This window comes from Rhincodon typus, chromosome 38, assembly GCF_021869965.1.
Source record: "Rhincodon typus isolate 14 chromosome 38, sRhiTyp1.1, whole genome shotgun sequence".
In the NCBI taxonomy this organism is placed as follows: domain Eukaryota; kingdom Metazoa; phylum Chordata; class Chondrichthyes; order Orectolobiformes; family Rhincodontidae; genus Rhincodon; species Rhincodon typus.
Genome location: NC_063369.1, coordinates 5,115,842 through 5,139,024, shown reverse-complemented (window position 1 = coordinate 5,139,024; position 23,183 = coordinate 5,115,842). Strand labels below are relative to the sequence as shown.

The following is a 23,183-nucleotide window of genomic DNA, read 5'->3' as shown; positions in this document are numbered from 1 at the left end:
GGTATCCTGCTGTCTACAATAACCAATCGCAGTGCGGTATCCTGTTGCCTACCGTAACCAATCGCAGTGCGGTATCCTGTTGCCTACCGTAACCAATCCCAGTGCGGTATCCTGTTGTCTACAGTAACCAATCCCAGTGCGGTATCCTGCTGTCTACAATAACCAATCCCAGTGCAGTATCCTGCTGTCTACAATAACCAATCCCAGTGCGGTATCCTGCTGTCTACAGTAACCAATCCCAGTGCGGTATCCTGCTGTCTACAATAACCAATCCCAGTGCGGTATCCTGTTGTCTACAGTGACCCATATGATCCATCTTCCAGTGATTCCAAATTGTTGCTTCTTGTGCCTTTCTGCCTTTTAATCCTATCCTTCCTTATTTGAGTTTCCTACAGCTCACCCTCAAAACTGTATCTAGTGTTCTGTACTTCTCAGTGTTACTTCACTTTGTTTAATATTGTTTTCCTGGTCCCTATAGCTGTTTGCCTATTTTCTGACATTCATTAACTTTCCTCTTGGTCAGTGATTCCTTCATTGTTTGTTAGTTTCTCTCCTCCACTCACTGCTGCCTTCTGTCAGGTCCTCAATCTCTCATTTGAAGATCTCCCATGGTCCCCCAATGACCCCAAGCTCAGTCATGACTCTGTTGGAGACTGCCAGCTAAAAACTGGTCGGCATGTTCTCGTCCTTCTGCATCTCCTTTACAAATAGCCTGTGGAATTGAATCAACGAAAGACCTTGGCTAATATCCTCTGGGAAACCCTACACTACATTTCAGGAACCCACGCTATACGAGGGATAGGACAGCACTGGAGAGGGTGCAGAGAAGATTTACCAGGATGTTTCCTGGGCTGAACAGTCTCAGTGATGAAGAGAAATTGGACAGAATGGGGTTGGTTTCCTTGGAGCAACGGAGATAGAAGGGCTACATGATTGAAATGGATAAAATTGTAAGGGGCACAGACAGGTTAGACAGGAAGAAACATTTCCCCTTGATAGAGGAATCAATTGTTGGAGGCATGGATTGAAGGTAAGGTGCAGGAGGTTTAGAGGGGACGTGAGGAAAATCTTTTCACTCAGAAGGTGGTGGGAATCTGGAACTTCACTAGCTGTAAGAGTGGTAGAGGCAGAAACCCTCATAACATTGAAGAAGTATTTAAATGTGCGCTTGTGATGGCAACGCACAGAAGGCCAAGTGCTGGAAAATGAAACTAGAATGGTTAGGTGACTAGTGCAGACTTGATGGGCCAAAGGGCCTTTATCTGTGCTGTAGACCTTTATGACCCTACCTTGCACTCGAATGTTGTGTGAGACAAAAACCCCTCAGCACCTCATCCCTCCTTGTTTCCAATACATGTTGAGAACACGACACCAACCACCACAACACATGCTTGAGGTGCATAGCAAAGATATATTGAAGGGAAAGCTGGATAAAATGAGAGGGGAAATAAATAGAACATTATAACAATAAGGTGAGATCAAGACGATAAGAGCAAGATTGCATGAAGGATAAAGTCCACCATAGACCAGCTGGGTAGAACAGCCTGTTTTTGTGCAGTAAGTTTGATAGAATGTTTGGGAAAACTCAAACGATGTTTTCGAGATCTTTTTCAAGGAAGGAAAATGTGCTGTCGCTGCTGGCCAGTTGGATAGAAACTTGAGTTTTCCATTTGGGGGTTCATTTCTGTAGTATCTGCCAAGCCTTTATAACCGCATGCTGATACTAAAGGCCTCACAGTTGTGAAAACTGAGCTGTATTTATATCTTCTCTTCTGTCTGTTTAGGGTCCTTCAGGACTCCCAGGTGGCGTGGGCAACCCAGGACCAGTGGGTGAAAAGGTGGGTGTTTTCTTGTTTGTGTTTTGTAACTGAGCAGGATTCATGGTAGATCACAAAGGATCTAGTGAACCACTCACTGAAACCCCGAAGGAATCTCTCCAGCCACGGAATGACGTGGGCATTGGCAGGAACATTGGGAGAACCAAATGAGATAGCTGGCAAGGAGCTTCCTGATGTCAAGAGTAAAGAGTCCCATTTTCCAAGCGAGTGTTGAATGGCAAGTTAAGATTCTCGCTGGTGAGCAGCGAGAAGTCTATTGGCATGGATAGACATTCTCGTTATTGCATCGTATAGCCTCATTGATATGCATTTTCTACTGTCCCATCTGCTTTATTTAGGGCATAGTGGTAATGTTACTAGAATAGTAATCCCATTACCAAGTTGGCATGATGGCTGAGTGGTTAGCACTGCTGCCTCACAGCGCCAGGGACCTGGGTACAATTGCACTCTTGGGTGACTGTCTGTGTGGAGTTTGCACATTCTCCCCATGTCTGTGTGGGTTTCCTCTGGCTGCTCCACTTTCCTCCTACAGTCCAAAGATGTGCAGGTCAGGGTGGATTGGCCATGCTAAATTGCCTGTAGTGTCCAGGGATGTGCAGGCTGGGTGGGTTAGCCATGGGACATATGAGGTTATGGGGATAGGGTAAGAGGGCAGGTCTGGGTGGGATGCTCTTCAGAGCTCGCTATGGACTTGAAGGGCTAAATGGCCTACTTCCATACTGTAGGGGCTCTATGATCCTATACAGGAAGTTCTTCAGGTTACAGTTGCATAGTTTTGGAAGAGAACCTTTCAGCCACGTTGAAAGGTTTTGTTTGCACTGGCTCTGGAAGTTGCACCTGACATGGTCCTGGTGGAGCTCAGCTCAGTTCGGTGTAACCGTTGTGTTTGACCTTCCTTACAGGGAGAGACAGGAGAAGCTGGAGACCCAGGCACACCTGGAGAGCCAGGTATCGCTGTGAGTATCCAACATTGTCTTATTCGTGACTTTCATTGAAGCACCGGTGAAGAGTTGACTGCTTATATCTACGGTCTCCCTCGCCCCTGAATTGCTCACCTTCAGCTGTGCCACCTTAATTGTTTGGTGGTTTGCCGCCAATCTTGGCTTTTCCTCGAGGGAGCAAGTTTGCGAAAAAAGACTGTGTATGGATCTGCAATTGTCTCAGCTCCCCCAGCCCCAACCACGTGGTCAGCTATTTCTCCGTGCAGGGCAGAAGAAGCCACATCAATGCAGTGACAGATCGATGCTAGGACAGTGCCCTGGGAGTGGTCAATATCAAGATGGGAATAGATAGATGACCATTCCGTACATCAAACCAGAGTTTTGATTCAGAGACCGTTTGGAATCTCAAGCATTAACGTGCTCAGATGTTAAATATGTTGTCCTGTTCTTGTTCTCTGAGCCTTTGATTAGATAAAATTGGGTTTGAGCGTTTATGCTGTATTTGAAGGTTTTTTTTTAACATCTCTTACCCAAGGGTCCTAAAGGCGATGTTGGTGATAAAGGGGACGCAGGTCCGCCAGGTGCAGCAGGACCTGCAGGGGTCAAAGGTCCTCCAGGTGAAGATGGTGCTAAAGGCGATGTGGTAAGTGGGCCATCTTCTGTCTGTATCTGTACATGGATGGCCAGGGCAGGTTCTCCTCAGGGTTGGACTTGAAGCTTACAGAAGGCACGATGACGGCTCACCAAACTGGGGAAATGAGGATTTATTTTTCTGCTCAGTCACGGATTGTGGGCGTTGCTGTCTAAGTCGGCCAGTTCTGCCCATTCCTCGTAGCCCCAAGTGGCATGCTTGGCCATTTCAAAGGGCAGTTAAGGGCTCTTAACCATTGCAGTGGGTCTGGAGTCACATGTAGATCAGACCGGGTATAGATGGCAGATTTCCCTCATTAAAGTGCATTAATGAACCAGAGGAGTTTTTATGACTGTCAACAGTGGGCTATTGATCATCAGCTTCACTTTCTTAATTTGTTTTTTAATGAGTTCACATTTCACCATCTGTCATGTTACTTTGTTATTTTATTCATTCAGTGTGTGGGCATCACTGGCACAGCATTTATTGCCCATCCCTAACTGCCCAGAGGAAGTTAATATTCGATCACTTTGCTATGGGTCTGGAGTCATATGTAGACCAGACCGGGTAAGGATGGCAGATTTCCTTCCCTAAAGGTCATTAGCAAACCAGATGGGTTTTTACAAAAATCGACAATGGATTCATGGTCATCATTAGGCACGGAATTCCAGGTTTTTATGGAATTCAAATTCCACCATCTGCCATGGCAGGATTTGAGCCCATGCCTCCAGAATGTTACCTGGGTCTCTGGATTACTAGTCCAGTGGCAATATCACGTCAATGCCTCCCCATCATCGTTAAACAGGGAGCAGTTGTGTGGACCATGTCTATACTCCTTGGAGCTTGGGAAAATAAAAGATGATGCCATTGAAAGATGGAAGGTTCGTCAGGAGCTTGACTGATTGGGGACTGGGAGGATGTTTCAGCCAGCTTGGGAATCTGGAAAACAAGAACACAGCCTCAGGGTGGAGTGATTAAGGATTGCAATGAGTAGATTTCACTTGGAAGTTTTCTTGCCCTGTCACAAATGCAATTGTCTAATACCTCTCTCTCTCTCTCTCTTTCTGTCTTCTGTGTCTCTTTTTCTCTGTCGTCTGATTCTCAGGGTCCGGCTGGTTTTCCCGGTGATCCCGGTCCAACAGGCGAGCCAGGTGTCCCGGTGAGAAGCTAAACCTCGGTGCGGGATTCTTTGATTCCGAAGAAAAGCCACACTCAACTCGAAGTTTTAACTCTCTCTCTCTCTCTCTGCAGACGCTGCCAGATCTGCTGAGTTTCTCCAGCACTTTGTTTTCTCATTGTATCCTCCTGACGGTTACTGACACGTCGTCTTAAAGGGCCGTGTGCACAGCTGACCAGGCCCCTCCCGAGCGGCCGGATTATTGACCTCCATGTTCGATCACAACGGCCAATTGGCAGCTGTAGGAAGTGAGAACATCCAGGGAATTGCTGGTGCTCCCATGCTCCCAACGTTGTGACGTTGTCCAACTTTTCCCTGCTTTCCAACAACAGATTTCCTTTTGAGTTTGAGGGTCTTTGTCAACCCTCATTCATTCCTTTCTTCATGCCCCCAAACCCATACAGAACACACCAAACCCTAATTTGCATCAGCATGGGATGAGGCCATTCAGCCTATTATGACTCTACCACTCCCATTGGAAGAGTTCTCCAACGTGTTGATTTCTCCAATTTCCTTTCAAAGCTACTATTGAATCTCCTTCTCACTATTTGTGTCAGATAAACACTCGCTTTCTTAAACAAAAATCTATTCATTGATGCCCCTCGTTGTTTTCTCAAACGTTTTTAACTTTTTGTTGCTACTGTAACTAATTCTCTTGTGGTTTTTTATCTTAGGGGATGGATGGTGGAGTTGGTGAAAAGGGCAGTCTTGGTGATCCTGGCCTGACGGTAGGTGTTTTGCTGAACCAAGTAGGGCTGCACACCCATCAGAAATCCCTGAGAAATTGTGTCACAATTAATTCTATGGTTTCAACTCCCTGCTTCCCCCAGAACAGCAGACAAGGATCTATGCCTACAACCATCTCCAGCTTGAGAAAGACCAGATCTCAATTACTGTTGTTACTTCATCTGGAGTATGAAATGGGAGCCATTGTGACAAAGGAAGGGAATTGTAATGTGACAGAGTTTTAAGGGTGGTGTTTGACCCTTTAATTAGCCACCTTACAAACTATTTCTTCCCTAAAACTGTGATTTGATGGGTCCCCAAAGACAAACCTAATCCCAAAATGGTTAGTTTCCACTTAGAGGCACAGAAAGTCAGACAGGACAGAAACAGACCCTTTGGTCCAACCATTTCATGCTGACCATGTTCCCAAACCAAACTAGTCCCACCCGCCTGCGTTTGGCCCACATCCCTTCAAACCTTTTCTATTCATGAATTTATCCAAATGCCTTTTAAACTTTGTAACTGTACTTGCATTCACCACACACTCTTTGTAAAAACATTGCCCCTCATGTCTTTTTGAATCTTTCTCCTCTCACCCCAGGGGAAAGACCTTTGTTATTCACCTTATCTATGCCCTTCATGATTTTATAAACCTCTATAAGGTCACCTGTCAACCTCCCAGGCTCCAGTGAAAAAAGTCCTAACCTTTCCTGTCTATTTTTATAGTCCAAAACCTCCATTCCTGGCAACACTCTGGTAAATCTTCAATGAGCCCTCTCCAGTTTAATATTATCCTTTCTATAACACGGGGACCAGAATTGCACACAGATTCTAGAAGAGGCCTTACAACCTGTACAACCTCAATATGACATCCAAACTCCTATACTCAGTGGTCTCAGCAATGAACGCAAGCGTGCTAAACACCTTTTTAGCCACCCTGTCTGTGACAAAAATTTCAAAGAATTATGTACCTGAACCCCTAGGTCTCCCTGTTCTACAACACTACCTCAGGCCCTACCATTAACTGTATAAGTCCTGCCCTTGTTTGTTTCACCAAAATGCAATACCTTGCATTTATCCAAATTAAACTCCATCTGCCACTCCTCAGCCCATTGACCCAATTGATCAGGATCTCTTTGTAATCTTAGATAACCTTCTTCACTGTCCATTAACCACCAATCTTGGTGTCATCAGCAAACTTACTAACTCTGCCTCCTATATTCGCATCCAAATCATTTACAGAAAGTTTGTAACATGAAAGCTTCCTCTCTAACAGGCCTGACTCAATAACCCTATCAAACAGGTGGCTATCTTCCTACTGAGTCTAGCTGGCATGAACTGATTTCTGTCTCTTTATAATTACCCGCTGCCATCTAAACACACTCCGAATGTGGCTTTGGCCAGCTTCCTAAACCAAGCAGTAGTTTTTAGCTCAGCGCCTCATGATAATGGAGATCACAAGCGACAGTGTGTCCAGTTTGTCTCACCCTGTCCAGCCCCGTAAACATTTTGTCAAAGCTGTCGGGAGGATGAATCTCGCTAACGTTTCTCTGTTGGGTTTTCAGGGTCCACGTGGTGCATCCGGTGAACCAGGCCCTCCTGGATCGCCTGGAAAGAGAGTGAGTATTTACACTCCCAGGAGTCAAAACTAATCTGGTAAAACTGGTGAGTGGCACACACAGCTCCAACCCCTTCAAAACAGGGCTTCAGTACAGCATCAGCTTTCATTTCTGACAGTTACTGTCTCTCCTCCGCCACTCGGTCTACAAGAAGTAAAGGCCTGTCTTTATATTGTGTCAGTTATGACCCAAAATGGTTCACTGCCAGTGAGATTCTTCTAAAGGGTTGGGAGAACAGGATCCCCACAAAGCTGGGATAAGATACTCTGCTTCGATGCTGTTTGCCAGGATTCCCAGCAGAAGTCCCCAGCTTCCTCAGTGTGACACTCCCTCAGTGCAACAGTCCCTCAGTGCGGCTGTCCCACAGTGCGACACTCCCTCAGTGCGGCACTCCCTCAGTGCGGCACTCCCTCAGTGCGACACTCCCTCAGTGCGACACTCCCTCAGTGCGACACTCCCTCAGTGCGACACTCCCTTAGTGTGACAGTGCCTCAATGTGGCATTGTCTGAGTGCCTTACTCTCCCAGTGCCTTACTCTCCCAGTGCCTTACTCTCTCAGTGTCCTCCTTTAGTTCTGTGCTCCCTGACTAGATTGGAAGTGGTTCTGAAATCACAGGATCTGGGTTTGTACCTGGACGTGCTGCAGTCTCCAGGTACCGGTTATGAGTTCTATGTTGAAATTTCCTGCAGCCAGTTTGTTTGGTGCATTTGGGAAGACAGGAAGCTGAGTATTAACGAGCTGAGTTGTCATGTTAACAAGCTGCTTAACAACCAACAATCCCCTTTAATTGGCATCTCAGCGCCGCCTAACGAGAAACCTACCTCAACAGCTGGCAAAAGGAAAAAAAGGATGGAGCAGATGCGCCTAGTGCGATGAGCCTCTCTGGTCTTGATGCTTGATTCTGCCTCAAGTTTCACCATAGCCCACATTGCTCAGAATCCTACAAGAGTTGTCCCAAATTTTTTCAACAATCTTGAACCACCAATCTTGAATGTCACAGCGTGATGCCCAGTCTGTACCCTAGGAGGGAGTGACAGTCATAGGACGGCACTCCCTCACTGCGGGACTCCCTCAGCGTAACACTCCCTCAGCACGGCAATCCCTCAATGTACTTCCTCAGTGTGACACTCCCTCAGCGCGGTACTCCCTCAATGTAACACTCCCTCAGCGCGGCACTCCCTCAGCGCGACACTCCCTCAGTGCGGCACTCCCTCAATGTACTACCTCAGTATAACACTCCCTAAGCGCGGCACTCCGTCAACACGGCAGTCCCCTCAACACGGCACTCCCCTCAATGTGACACTCCCTCAATGGATTACTGTCTCAGTGTCTTACTCCCTCAATGTGCCACTGTTTCAGTGCCTTACTCCCTCAGTGAGACACTCCCTCAGTGCAACCCTCCCTCAGTGCGGCACTCCCTCAGTGAGACACTCCCTCAGTACGGCACTTCCTCAGTGTGACACTCCCTCAGTGGGGTACTGCAAATAATCCACTGGGTGCTGTACCTTAGGAGATGTTTTCTTGCATTTTTGAGATGTCACAGAACAGCGAACCATCCTGCAAAAGGGAATAACCTTGTGGTCTCAAACTTTACTGTCACATAGAAATGAATGAAATTATGTATTGTAATATCTGAAGTTCTGATAACAGTCTCAAGGAACAAAAAAATACACATAGGGAGTGTGTTTTATCCAGTCACCCTAACTCAGTTACTCACTTGACATCCTATTTCTGAAGGGGGTAATTAATCAGTTTGTTTTAGTTTAGTCACTTTGGATGGCCCATGCAATGTTGAGAGTAGGTCTTAGGGAATCCATTGCATAATTTCTTTAATAACAAGCAGCACAGTGTTTTGTAAATTGTAATGATATTGTCACTGTGATTGAAGCTAAATGAATTTAATCAACCGTTCAGTTCTCGATGCGATTCACAGGTGACATAGTCAGGGAAAGTCTGAAAGCTGGACCATTTTCTCAAAAAGGGGTTTGGATTGGACAATAATGTGAAAACATCACAGCGAAAGCCGATTATACAAGGTTCCTGTCCCTTTTGTCTAAGAGGCTGGTAAAAACACGGGGGTTTCATTTTGTGCTGTGTAATTAACTACACTCTACACAAACACATCAGCGACTAGATTTCGCCCCCCTGCCCCGACAGGGCTGTGGTACTGCCTGTCTGTATGAACACTATCTTCACACTGTGAGTAGTCCTGTCATCTCCTGATCATTCCCATGGTGTTAGAAGCTCACTGGTTTCAAACACAGCACCTCTCTCTCTCTCTCTTACAGGGACCACCTGGACCTGCAGGCCCAGAGGGTCGAGAAGGCCTCAAGGGTTCAAAGGTATGACTGTTTTGTTTTTCATAAAAATAAAGATGAGAAGGACTGAACTTTTACAACAAGTCAAAATGTCCACTAAACAGCGATTGTGAAATTTTCCAGACATCATTTCCCTCTGAATTTCCTCAGGGAATGGTTCATTTTCTCTGAGCCTGCCTTACCTGTATTTGAACTTGGAGAGTGAGTGTCAGAGGGCTATTTGACTTTGGGGTGCATTACTGATAAATGAAACCTGTCCTCACCTTAAGGCTATTGGTTCCCATTTTCCAGTCACAGTTGGAAGAGGCAACATGAGTGTCTTATCCATGAGATACAGAGGGTCAATGGAGAGCCAAAGGGTGTTATCTCCCTGGACTTCCAGAAGGCTTTTGACAAAGTGCCGCACAGGAAGCTGCTGAGTAAGATAAGGGCCCATGATGTTAGAGGCAAGGTGCTAGCATGGATAGAAGATTGGCTGTTTGGCAGAAAGCAGAGAGTGGGGGTAAAGGGGTCTTTCTCAGGATGGCAGCCAGTGACTAATGGAGTTCTGCAAGGGTCAGCGCTGGGACCACAACTTTTCACTTTATACATTAATGATCTAGATGAAGGAACTGAGGGCGTTCTGGCTACGTTTTCAGACGATACAAAGATAGGTGGAGGGACAGGTAGCATTGAGGAGGTGAGGAGGCTGCAGAAGGATTTAGACAGGTTAGGAGAGTTGGCAAAGAAGTATCAGATGGAGTACAACATGGGAAAGTGGGATGTCATGCACTTTGGTAAGAAGAATAGAAGCATAGATTATTTTATAAATGGGGAGAAGATTCAGAAATCTGAAGTGCAAAGGGAGTTGGGAGTCCTAGTCCAGGATTCTGCTAGGGTTAACTTGCAGGTTGAGTCAGTAGTTAGGAAGGCAAATGCAGTGTTGGCATTTATTTCGAGAGGGCTAGAATATAAAAACAGGGATGTGCTACTGAGGCTTTATAAGGTTCTGGTCAGGCCACATTTAGAGCATTGTGAGCAATTTTGGGCCCCATACCTCAGGAAGGATGTACTGGCCCTGGAGTGGTTTCAGAGAAGGTTCATGAGAATGGTCCCAGGAATGAAACGCTTAACATAGAAACATTTGAGGACTCTGGGGCTATACTCAATGGAGTTTAGAAGGCTAAGGGGGGAATCTAATTGAAACTCACAGAATACTGAAAGGCCTGGATAGAGTGGACGTTGGGAAGATGTTTCCATTGACAAGAGATACTGGGACTCGAGGACACAACAGAAGGTTGTGCGCACAGCCCAAACCATCACGGAAGCCAATTTTCCATCCATGGACTCCATTTACATGGCTCACTGCTGCGGAAAGGCGGCCAACATCATCAAAGACCCATCACACCCTGGTAATGATCTCCTATAACCTCTTCCATCAGGCTGAAGTACAGAAGCCTGAACACACGCACCAGCAGGTTGAGGAACAGCTTCTTCCCAGCTGTTATTAGACTGATGAATGGACTCTGTAGCCTCAAATAAACACTGATCTTGCTAACGTTGATCTTATCTAGCACACGCCCTGTGCAATGTATCTCGTATGCCTCTATCTAAGTCTTTCTGATCTGTACATGCTTGCTTACTATGATCTGCCTGTCCTGCTTGGAAACAAAGCTTTTCACTGTACTCCAGCACATGTGACAATAAATCAATCAATAAATCAATCACAACCTTAGAGTAAAGGGACGACCCTTTAGAATGTAGATTAGGAGAAACTTCTTCAGCCAGAGAGAGTGGTAAATCTATGGAATTCACTGCCACAGAAGGAGGCTGTGGAGGCCAGGTCATTGAGTACATTTAAGACGGAGATGGTTAGGTTCTTGATTGTCAAGGGGATCAAGGGTTACAGAGAGGTGGGAGAATGGGGTTGAGAGACCTATCAGCCACGATCAAATGGCGAGTAGATTCGATGGGCCAAATGGCCCAGTTTCTGCTCCTATGTTTTATGGTCTTATGGGTCCCTGATTTACAAATGCAAAATGTTACAGGGGTGTAATTTCAATTATCTGACATATAAAAGATGGCTGCACCAGCACGGTACGTAGTGTGTAACTACTGAGCCCATTCGCTTCAGGCCACCCAAATCCTTCTCTCTCTCCTTTCTCTTCTTTTGTCTTCTCTTTCTTTCTTGTCTTCATCTCCCTAACGTCACGGGGAGGTTGTAGAGGCGCCCGGACTGGGGACCCCCTGGCTTCTGTAGGCCCGCAGCCTGGACTGTTGGCGGTGGCGGTGAGACATTGTCTGCAGCAGGGTCTCCTGGCTTTGGTAGGCCCGGAGCAGGGAATTTTAGAGGTGGTGATGGGTCGTGTCTGCTCCAGTGTCAGTGACGGCGTGGGAATTCCTGACTTTGTAGTCCCGGAGCAGGGACACTTGGCAGTTGACTGCGAGACAGCACGGCATGAGGAACTGAGGTCTCCCTAGATATATGTGGCAATAGAATCATTCATTCATTCATTCATTCATTCATGTCCTGCTCTTGCTCACGCCTGGTTTACGTTGTGAAACTGACTGATGTACAAATCAACTCAGGAATGGAACCCATTTGCGACCCTGGGACCGCCTGTATATGGGAAGGAGTTTGAAAGATGGAAATTATCTTCAGCACAATGTCGGACCTTGGCCCTTGGGAACAGGCGTAGATCATTCAGTAAGATCCTGGCTAACCTGGTTGTGGCTTAAACTCGAATCTTCTCTCCGATCCCCATCACCCACGTCTCCTGTGTCTATCAAGAGCTTAGCTTTGAATATATTCATGGATCTGCTCTCTCTGCTCTCCAGGGATGTGAATCCCACAGTCCAACGATCCTCTGTGAGAAATAAAAAAACACAATTCTCTTCACTTCAGTCTCAAAAGCAAGGCCTGTCATTCTTAAACATACTCCTGCACTTGTCATTCCTACAGGGGGAAACATCCTCTCAGAATCCATTCTGCCAAGTCCCCTCAGGACCATGTGTACACTAATTGGGAAGGGGGTTTGTTATCAGAACTGGATACAGTGAAAAATTCAGCTTAATTAGAAATGTCTCTCAAATTGCAATCTCAAAATTGGCAGATGTTGGTTTCTAAAATGTTGACGATTTACATAGTACATACAAAACACACATAAAGCTGTGTCAATATTCCCTGCATGCTTCATGAGCATTGCATATAATTTGATTGTGATTGGCGGTGAATTGTGATCAATGGCGAAAGCTGCTAAAACCAATTTTGAATTCTCCACTCAGTCGTGTCTCTGGGGGGATATGACAGACTGTACTTAATTCTGCATTTAAAATGTCATTTTGTTTCAAGAGATATTTTCACAATGCTCGAATTCTCCAAAAAAAATAGGCTCATTCCCAACTTGTGGGCATCATTGGCTGGGCCAGCATTTATTGCCTGTCCCTAATTGCCCCGGAGAAGGTGGTGGTGAGCTGTCTGTTTGAATTGCTGAAGTTTTGAATGCATTAGGGACACCTGTGATGCTGTTAACAGGGGAGTGCCGAGACTTTAAGCCAGCGACAATGAAGGAATGGTGATATATTTCCACGTCAAGACGATGAGTGGCTTGGAGGGGAACTTGCAAGGGGTGGTGTTTCCATGTTTCTGCTGCCCTTATCCTTCCGGATGGAAGGTGTCTGTTGTCTCTCAATATTCCAAATGTAGTTAGACCAGAGCCTTAAACAGCTTCAGCAGTACATCTCTGCTCTTGTATTCTAGCCCTCTTAAAATTAATGTTAACTTTAAGGTTGCATTTGCCTTCCTAACTGCCAACTGAACCTGCAAGTTAACCTTAAAAAAACTGTCCTGAACTAGGACTCCCAACACACTTTGTGCTTCACATTTCCCAAACCTTACCCCATTTAGAAAATAGTCTACATCTTTATTCTTCCTACCAAATTGCATAACCTTACATTTTCGCACATTGTATTCCATCTATCAGGTGTTTGGAAGGGCAGACCAGTTGGCTTAAGAGAAAAGGCTCTTAACTTAATCATGTTGTGGAATTAAACATTTGCCTGTTAGGATACACTCCTTATAACCACAATATCACAGGTATTAACCAAATGACTCCACGTGGCCTTGTTTATTTTTCACACAGGGTTCTCCAGGACAGGAAGGCCCAGTAGGCAGGACCGGGCCTATAGGCCCACAAGGGTCACCAGGCAACGTTGGACCAAAAGGTCTCAGAGGGATACCTGGCCCTACAGTAAGTGAAGATGCAAAGAGAATGTGATCACTGCCATTACAAACTGCTGCATATATTAACAGATAATCCCTCGCAATGTCTTTTCTTCTTCAACAGGGAGAACAAGGCCTCCTCGGACCCCCTGGCCAGGCCGGTCCCCCAGGACCAATGGTAAGATGGGAACAGCCCCTTGAATCTGATCTGCCATTCAGTGTTACCATGGCTGGTCTGTACCAGACTCCCATCTGCTTGCCTGTACTCCATGCATTGTAAGCGAGCAAAGCTCTAGCAGTCTCTCAATTCAAGCTATTACCGCTGAAAGGAGAGAGGTGTTGCCAAAACTTTTCATCTTGCTCTCATCATCAGGACATTTCACAAGAATACCATCTTTCAAACCATTTAAATTTAAAGGATAAGAGGAACAGGCAGTTAAATTGTTAAGTGGTTATCTACTGCCTTTTTTTCATAGAAACATAGCAAATAGGAGGAGGCCATTGGGCCCACTGAGCCTGCTCTCCATTCAATAGGATCATGGTTGATCATCCAATTCAGTACCCTGTTCCTGCTATCTCCCCCAAACCCTTTTATCCCTTTAGCCCTAAGAACTATATCTAATTCCTCCTTGAATACATTCAATGTTTTGGCTTCAACTACTTCTGCAGCAGTGAATTCCACAGGCTCCCCACTCCTTGGGTGAAGACATTTCTCATCATCTCAGTCCTAAATAGCCCACCCTGTATCCTTAGACTGTGACCCCCTGGTTCTGGACTCCCTGGTCATCGGGAACGTCCTTCCTGTGTTTTACCCTGTTTAGTCCTGTTAGAATTTTATAGATTTCTATGAGATTACCCCCACCTCATTTTTCAGAACTCCAGTGAATACAACCCTAACTGATTCAGTCTCCCTTCATACGTCAGTCCTGCCATCCCAGGAATCAAACCTTCACCACAGCCCCTCCGCAATCAGAACATCCTTCCTCAGATAAGGTGACGGAAACTGCTCACAATATTCCAAATGAAGTCTGACCAGACCCTTAAACAGCCTCAGCAGTACATCTCTGCTGTTGTATTCTAGGTCTCTTGAAATGAATACCAACATTGCATTTGCCTTCCTAACTGCCAACTGAACCTGTTTGTTAGCCTTAAGAGAATCCTGAACTAGGACTCCAAAGTCTTTTTGCATTTCAGATTTCCGAAGCCTTTCCCTGCTTAGAAAATAGTCTACACCTCTATTCTTCTGACCAAAGTGCATAACCTCACACTTTTCCTCATTTTATTCCATCTGCCACTTATTTGCTCATTCTCCTAGCCTGTCCAAATCTTTCTGCAGCTTCCCTGCATCCTCAACACTGCTGTTCTCTCTACCTAGCATTGTGTCATCTACAAACTTAGCTAAAATGCCCTCAGTTCCTTTATTCAGATCGTTAATGTATCAAATGAAAAGTTGTGGTCCCAACACTGAACCCGGCAGGACTCCACTAGTCACTGGCTGCTATCCTGAAAAAGAATCCCTTGTCCCCGCTCCCTGCCTTTTGTCAGTCAGCAAATTGTCTATCCATGCCAATACCCTGCCCCTAACACTGTGGGCTGTTAGTTTATTTAATAGCCTCCTGTGCCCTGACCTTCTGGAAATTCAAAATAGATCATATCCACAGTCTCTCCTTTGTCTAATTTGCTTGTTACCTCCTCAACGAATTCTAACAGATTTGTCAGGCATGACAAAGCATGCGGACTCAGCCCTGTTTTACCATGTACTTCCAAGTCCTCCATAATCTCGTCTTTAGTAATGGACTCTAAAACCTCACCAATAACTGAGGTCAGGCTAACCAGCCTATAGATTCCTGTCATCTGCCTCCCTCCCTTCTCAAACAGGGGTGTTACATTAGCCATTTTCTAGTCCTCTGGGACCCTCTCTGACTCCAATGATTCCTGAAAGATCACCACCAATGCCTCTACAATCTCCTTGGCTATCTCCTTCAGAACTCTGGGGTGTAGTCCAACTGGTCCAGGTGACTTATCCACCTTCAGACCTTTCCTCTTCCCAAGCACCTTCTCCTTAGTCATGGCCTCTATAATCACCTCAGCTCCCTGACCCTCTTGAAGTTCTGGTATGCTTCTGGTGTCTTCCACCATGAAAATTGATGCAAAGTACCTATTCAGTTCCTCTACCATTTCCTTGTTCTCCATTACTACATCTCCAGCCTCATTTTCCAGCTGTCCAATGTCTACTCTTGTCCCTCTCTTACCTTTTATGTTTCTAAATGAAACTCTTACAATTTTCTTTTATTCTACGAGCTAGCTTACTTTCATATTTTATCTTCTCTCCCGTGAGTGTGTGTGTGTGTGTGTGAGAGTGTGTGTGTGTGCGCACACGTGTGTTTGTGAGACAGTGTGTGTGTGTGCATGTCTGAGCGCGTGTGTGCATGAGGGTCTGTGCACATTTATGTGTGTGTGTGTCTGTGCGTGTTTGTGTGTGTGTCTGTGCACATGTGTGTGTGTTTATTTGTGTGTTTCTGTGCATGTACATGTGTGTGTGAGAGAAAGACAGAGTGTGTGTGTGTGTCTGAGTGTGCGTCTGTGTGTGCGCGCATGTGTGTATGTGAGAGAGAGAGTGTGTGTGTGTGTGTGTTTCTGTGTGCATGCGTGTGTGTGTATGTATGCCAGACAGTGTGTGTGTGAGTGTGTGCATGTTTGTGTGTGTGTGAAGGTGTGTGTCCGTGCGTGCGTGTCTATGCATGTGTGTGTCTGTGCGTGCGTGTGTGAGAGAGTGCGTGTGTGTGTGACAGAGAGAGAGAGAGTGTGCCTGAGTGGTGTCTGTGTGTGTCTGTGTGTGTGTGTGTGTGTGTGTGTGTCTGTGTGTGTGAGAGAGAGAGTTGCTTGCCTTGAACTGTTTAACTCTCTGTTTGCTTCCATTGCTTAGGGTCCTCCTGGTATGCCTGGTCTCCGGGGTGCTCAAGGGTTAAAAGGTGACAAGGTGGGTAAATCTCACTTGGAGAGATGCTGTACTAGTGAAGGATTGCTGCCCGGGTAGTTTAGTCATCACACTGGACTGTAGAATCAAATTCCCATTTACCCCAGCTTCATTGAATGACCTTCGGTGACGATATGATACACACACGGGCCTGACTTTTACAGTACCCCCCCTGCAACTGGGGTTTTTGGCCTGGGGGTGAGCAGCATGTAAGATTGTTGAATGGCTATCAAATCTCTATCCTGCTTGGCCCAGCCCTGCAACCTCCTCCCCATGATGTTGAGGCACACTAGCCTGGATGATAATACTCAGGCGTCTTGAGGGTCCTAAGTGGCTAATTGTTGCCCCTGTTCAGCCCCTCAAGCCCCCTCCACTGAGCAGGGGCAGGCGGGCAGGAATGTGAAGGCTGCTCTCTTAGCAAGTGGGAGGCATAACATTCACTTTGGGGACCCCTCCCCTTTGCCCTCCTCCTCTTTGTTCCTCCCCATCTGGTCTCCAAATCCCACTTCCTCAACTCTCTTTGATCCCCTTCCTTTCTGCTTGAAAAGCCTGGAACTTGGCTGGGTCCAGATCCTGCTGAGGATCTCCCTGGATCTCCTGTTGACCCACTGCTGAGCTCTGATGCTGCTCGAGCCACTGAGAGATGGGACCTGATCATCTACAGTCAATGAGTTTGGAAGAGATCATGAGCATGCCATCACCCTCCCTAGTCTGTAAAATCCAGCCCAGACATTTACAAATGTACACATACACCCACACACACAAATACATGCACACAACACCACATACACACACTTATTCGCAAAAACACATACACTCATACATATACACACATGTGTACTTGTACCCACACACAAAATGGATACACACGTATATGTACAAAAACACAAATAGCAATACATAAACACACATGCGCACATACAACCACATGCAAAAGCATACACACAATTAAATGCACTTGCACATGCACACACCCACGCACACATGCACACTTACAATCAAACTCTCTCTCACTCACATAGATGTACAAATACAAAAACACACACACACACACACACACACACACACACACACACAGTTCATAGAACACAGAACAGTACAGCACAGCCCACAATGTTGTGCCGACCTATTATCCTATTCATCAATTCATTGGTGATCACCAAAGGACTTCTACAGTAACTGAAATAACTTGTAAGATTGTTCCAAAGGGACCCACACTCTACCCTTTTAGTTTTGAGTGACAGTTGTTCTTTCGTACTATATCATGTGATGGAACTCTGACTTGCCATAACTCCGAGTGAAAGGCTCTGAAAGCTGCAGTGGGCTGGATAGCCAGCCCTTCAGAGAATCAGTCTGGTGATTGAACAGGGTCAAATGGGAGACCCACTGAACTCCGAGCATTTCGGATGGTGACTGATGCATCAGCAACATTCTCACTCTCATGTTGTTCTTCCCTGTTTGACTTTTCTAGGGGCACGTTGGATTAATTGGGTTAATCGGACCTCCTGGTGAGATGGGTGAGAAGGGAGATCAAGGTCTCCCAGGAATCCAAGGGATACAAGGCACCAAGGGGGATGTGGTGAGCACAAGCAGTGCACAGTGATTACAATTTACAATTCAGACCTAAAACTTTTATCTTCCAGGTAGTGTCTCTGATATTGTTGGGAGTGAAAGCCAGTGATGCTTGCTGCTTCTGGAGGGTGTTACATTCTGGGAGAGACCAGTAACTATACTTTTCAGAAAGAAAATATCAAGATCTCGATTGTTTAGTGAAAGAATTCATAGGTTTCCACAATTTAGAACAGAAAAAGTTTAACTTTACAACAGTCAAACATGCATACACCAAATATTATCTCAATCTTCTTTACGCTAAAACCCAGACTCCACATAAGTTAAAAAAATGAATTGACAGGCAAATTGCAGTCAGTTGCAAACTATAGAACAAATATTAAATGGCAGGTACAACTAAGACTGACCTTATGAAATGGTTCAACAATTCGCTCAGCGTATATATCATCAGTCACAGTCATGAGATCTGTCTTCCTCATAAAGAATTTCAGCTCCTCTCCTAGGATATAGCCTAAGTCCCAACTGATAGAAGCAACTAACCAACCCAAATTCCATAGGACAATCAGAACTGGGAATACCGCACAACCACAGAGCCTCCTGCACTCTGACTATGATGCTTTGAATGGTTTTAATCCATCCATTATCTTCAAATAATGGAAACAGCTACAGCAACCACATCTTTGCTTCTTCACAGCTTCAGGTTTCAGCCTTTGTCCTCATCAGTCTGCTTGTACTGCCCCACTGGACTCACCATCTACATCTGAGCTGGGATAGTGCACTGTCCTCTTTATACATTACAGCACATTTCAGACTCCCCCAGAAGTTTTGGTCTCTGAAATAACTGCACAGAGGCCAGTATCCCATCACCAAGTCACCCTTTATTTACATGAGCACAGTACACTGGCTATGCCCCTGAAGTGAGGAGACTCTAAATCCCCTGTTTATATCTGTCAGCCAAGGCTTCCTGATTGACCCAAGTTAACAGCCCCAATCAAGGATCTTGTAGTTCCAATCACTACAGTTTCTAATCTCAGTTGCAGTCCTCATTTCTGAAGGAATCTTGAAGGATTACCTTTTCTTAGTTTCCCTTTTTCCGTTCTTCTTTTCCCCTTTTCCTTTTACAATTAGGATCCATTTGAAAAATAAAATGCGAGCTTTGAAACCACAGGTTCCATAGCCAGGGCTTAATGAAAAGGTGGACCTAATTGGATGCCAGTCCAGTTGAGGGTAATGATCTATGTTTGAACACCAGTTCTCCTTTGCTCACTGCTACTTTTGGAGAGTGTAGTATATGCTTTATGAGCTTTCTGATCTTACAGGCAACCTAGTCAATATGTTCTCCTCAGGCAGAGTATCTAATTTATGTTTCAAAAGCATAAGAGTCAAACAGTTCAGCTTCCTCAATGAGTGCAGTAACTTTCCAAAATGTTTATAAGTCTCGCTGTCACCTCTCAGTTTATCTTTATATGTATCTATAAGCTGTCCCATAGATGATACTATCTCAGCTTGTGATTAGGTTCATAACTTAATCTTCTCTTCTCTTTTTTCCCGGTTTCAGGGTCTTCAAGGTTTGAGTGGTCCAATAGGCCCGCATGGATCTCCTGGTTTACCAGTAAGTAGACAAACTATAGTTTCTATAAGAATGCTGATCCACCAAATTTGCACTCTGGTCCTTCTGCTGTCTACTCGCCAGCTTTCTGCTCTTGCCTCGGAACTCAGGCAGGGAGGCAGTGACATGGCGGTAATGTCGCTGCGCCCAGAATCCAGGAACCCGATGTTCTGGAGATATCGACTCAAATCTGACCGTAGCAGGTGGTGGAATTTGAATTCCATAAAAGCTTAGCCAAATGGTCACCATGTGATACAGCTGTAAAAGCCCAGCTGGTTCACTAGTTCCCCTTTGGGGAAGAGAATCTGCCATCCTTACCTGCTGCGGCCCACATATGACTCTTTTCTCTAACAACCTCTGAGCACTTAGAGATGGGCAATGATTGAAACAAGATAGCTGCCAACATCCCATGAACAATAACTTGTTTCGATGATACATAGACAGCATGGGACTATTCTGAAACATTGACTTTCCTGATGAATTGTTGACTAAAACTGTCATATTCCCCTCTCCCTGTTCTTTTTGATTTAGGGTCAACAGGGTTCAAAAGGATCGAAAGGTTCTGAAGTAAGTAGCTTGATTGATTATTTTATTGGGGTCCATGATGGATAAATTTGGGCAGCATCAACTTCGGGTCCTTGAACTGACCATCATGTGCTCTCACTTTTTTTCCTTTGCAGGGACCAGTGGGATTCAAAGGCGACCCAGGACCCCCTGGCCCTCCAGGTCCACCTGTAAGCTTTGTTTCTTGTCGAGGGGTGGAAGTGAGGGAGGGCAGGGGGCACGTGGAGATCAGGGAACGGGCAGTGGGAGAGAGAGCTGTGGGAGGTACCGGGAGAATGGATGGAACTGGCATCGCCACCTGAAGGCTTCACCTGGACGTAGACCTTTCTGGCAGGCAATAGAGGGTGTACAGCACAGAAAAGGCCCTTTAGCCCATTGAGTTTGCACGGACCACCTCACTCTTCTAATCCCATTCCCAGCAAATTGTCCAGAAAGCGTAAAAGGATTTTAAAGTTCACCTATTTTTATCCATTTGGACATGAGATGCCTATTCTATGTTTTTCTTCACCAACTGGCTATAACACCAGGGCAGTCTTCTGAGTCCATCACATCCCTGAGGTGGCACTTGAACCCAGGACTCCTGGTCCAGAGGTAGGGACACTGCCACCACACCACAAGATCCAGTCGACAGATTATACTTCCAATAATTAAGTATTTTCTCGCAGGATAACAAAAAGGCCACAATGAACTCCTTGTTACTCCTGGGAAATCTTCAAAGATCATTGAATTACTTACAGTTTTACCTTTCTGACTTGGAAATATATCACTGTTCCTTTGGTGTCACTGGGTCAAAATCCTGGAATTGCCTCCCTAAGGGCATCATGGGATCTACTTATAGCACATGGACTGCAGCGGTTCACCACCCCCTTCTCAGGGGCAACTAAGGATGGGCAATCAATGCTAGATGCCCACATCCCGTGAATGATTATAAAACCATCTCACCATTATCCAATTAGTCACCAGTTGTGAAGACTTTCATTGCCGAGACTATTCACGTGGATCTTTTCTGTGCCCTCTCTAATAGACAGTCTTAGAGTTTTTACAGCCCATTGTGTCCACGCCGGCCATCAAACATCAATCTATTTGAATCCCATTTTCCTGCACTTCACCAGTCACCTTGTATGGCATTTTAAGATGCCTTTCCATCCCAAAGGTGTGGTTCCCGAAATTAGACATGGCCATTCTAGTGGTTTATAGAGGTTCAATGTAACCTTCCTTGCTTTTGTACCTTTGTCCTCCATTTATAAAGCCCATATTACCTTATCAACGGCTTTCTCAACCTGTCATAGAGTAGCATACAACCCTACAGTGTGCAAGCAGGCTCTTCGGCCCACTGGGTTCACACAAACCCTCTGAGGAGCAGCAGATGATCTGGTCATCAATTTTTCTGTTTGTGGGAGCTTGCATTGTGTACTTTGCCAGTTGTGCCTCTTACATCACAATAGTGACTGCTTTGAAGAATTCACGGATGTCATAGAATCACACAACATAGAATCACAACCTTTGGTCCAACTCATCCATGCTGACCAGGTTTCCCAAACTAAACAAATCCCATTTGCCTGTGTTTGGCCCATATCCCTCTAAACCTTTCCTATCCATGTACCTGTCCAAATGTTTTTTGAATGTTATAACTGTACCCACCCAGACCCACCCCTACCCTATCCCAATAACCCCACATTCCTCATGGCTAACCTACCTAACCTGCACATCATGGATAATTTCCTATGGCCAGTCCACTCTGAACTGCACATCTTTGGATCGTGGGAGGAAACCAAAGCACCCGGAGGAAACCTACACAGACATGGGGAGAATGTGCAAACTCCACACAGACAGGCACCCAAGGTTGGAAACTAACCCAGGTTCTTGGCACTGTGAGGCAGCAGTCCTAGCCACTATTCTACCCATCCTGCCACCTTCAGTGCTTTGTGCATGAATAACCCCATTGCCCGCTGCTCCCTCACCTCATTCAGAATTATATCCATTTTTTGTATCCTGCCTCTCCTCACTCTTCGGACAAAATGTATCACTACCTACTTCTCTGCCTTCAATATCGTCTGTCACGTGTTTCTGTACTGACCAGGGTCCACCAGCAGAGATAATACAGCCACTGCCGATATACAGGTCAAAGACAAGAAGGCACGCGGAGACTGAGCAAGCTGACGATGCCGGTAGGAGTCTCTTTGACTACACAGAAGGAATGGAGGAGGTGTTTGGAGCCCTATCTTCACTGAAAGATGAGGTGGAGCTGATGAGGCGTCCAGTGGGGACTCAGAGTAACCCCGGCCGAACCTGCAAGGAGCTTCAGCTCTGTCACCCACACTTCAAGGATGGTAAGTTAGTGGGAACAAAACTCTACGATATGCGAAGCTCTTTGTTTCTGTGACAATGCTGTGGCTTGAAGAGGTTATTTTTATTCTTTTTTTTTTCTTGAAAGAGGTCATAAGGCAGAGGCGCGAGCAGTCTACAGCCAGTGAATAGCTTGTGAGCCCTTGGGTTGCTATTTTAAAAGTTGGAACAATAAAAGCAGCCTGGCTGGGTGTGGCCAGCTCTCACAGACCAGGATTTCTTGTTTTAATTTTTAGTTTTTACGTTTAGCTTTCAGCAGTTGCTGTTGTGGGCTTGAAGAAGTGAAAGCTATTCTTCCCCTCTGTCAATTACAGCCAAAGTTGTGTGTTCTCTTCCTAGGCTGCTAGGTTGCGTGTGAGACAAAATCTGTTTTTCTAAACTTGCTTTTCGCCAAGAGGTGTGTTTATTGGGTGTTACTATACCCTAATGCACTTTGTATGGTATGATCTGCCTGGACTGCACGTAAAACAAAACTTTTCACTGTACCTAGATACATGGCAATAACAAATTAAAAAAAAACAGTAAATTAGTAATAGCTACTGTATCTATTATTCTATTAACTTTTCCAATAGAGTTAAGTTATTCTAAATTCCTCTTTCTTTGGTTGTATTTTAAATACAGTGTTTAAATTAATTGTTTTTGCTTAGCGTCGAGTATTTTGACCAT

The 23,183-nt window shown here is 45.4% G+C and overlaps 1 protein-coding gene across 1 annotated transcript in view; it reads left to right on the top strand.

The window, feature by feature from the left end:
- The window catches only part of LOC109916792 (collagen alpha-1(V) chain-like), a 259,059-nt gene that overhangs the window by 222,683 nt on the left and 13,193 nt on the right, over positions 1-23,183 (top strand). The window contains exons 43-57 of the mRNA XM_048617801.1: positions 1,785-1,838; positions 2,741-2,794; positions 3,315-3,422; positions 4,516-4,569; positions 5,262-5,315; positions 6,879-6,932; positions 9,222-9,275; positions 13,373-13,480; positions 13,577-13,630; positions 16,379-16,432; positions 17,901-18,008; positions 19,557-19,610; positions 20,139-20,174; positions 20,288-20,341; positions 22,252-22,501. Coding sequence (XP_048473758.1) covers positions 1,785-1,838; positions 2,741-2,794; positions 3,315-3,422; positions 4,516-4,569; positions 5,262-5,315; positions 6,879-6,932; positions 9,222-9,275; positions 13,373-13,480; positions 13,577-13,630; positions 16,379-16,432; positions 17,901-18,008; positions 19,557-19,610; positions 20,139-20,174; positions 20,288-20,341; positions 22,252-22,501 — 1,150 coding nt within the window. The remainder of the gene's footprint in view (positions 1-1,784; positions 1,839-2,740; positions 2,795-3,314; positions 3,423-4,515; positions 4,570-5,261; positions 5,316-6,878; positions 6,933-9,221; positions 9,276-13,372; positions 13,481-13,576; positions 13,631-16,378; positions 16,433-17,900; positions 18,009-19,556; positions 19,611-20,138; positions 20,175-20,287; positions 20,342-22,251; positions 22,502-23,183) is intronic.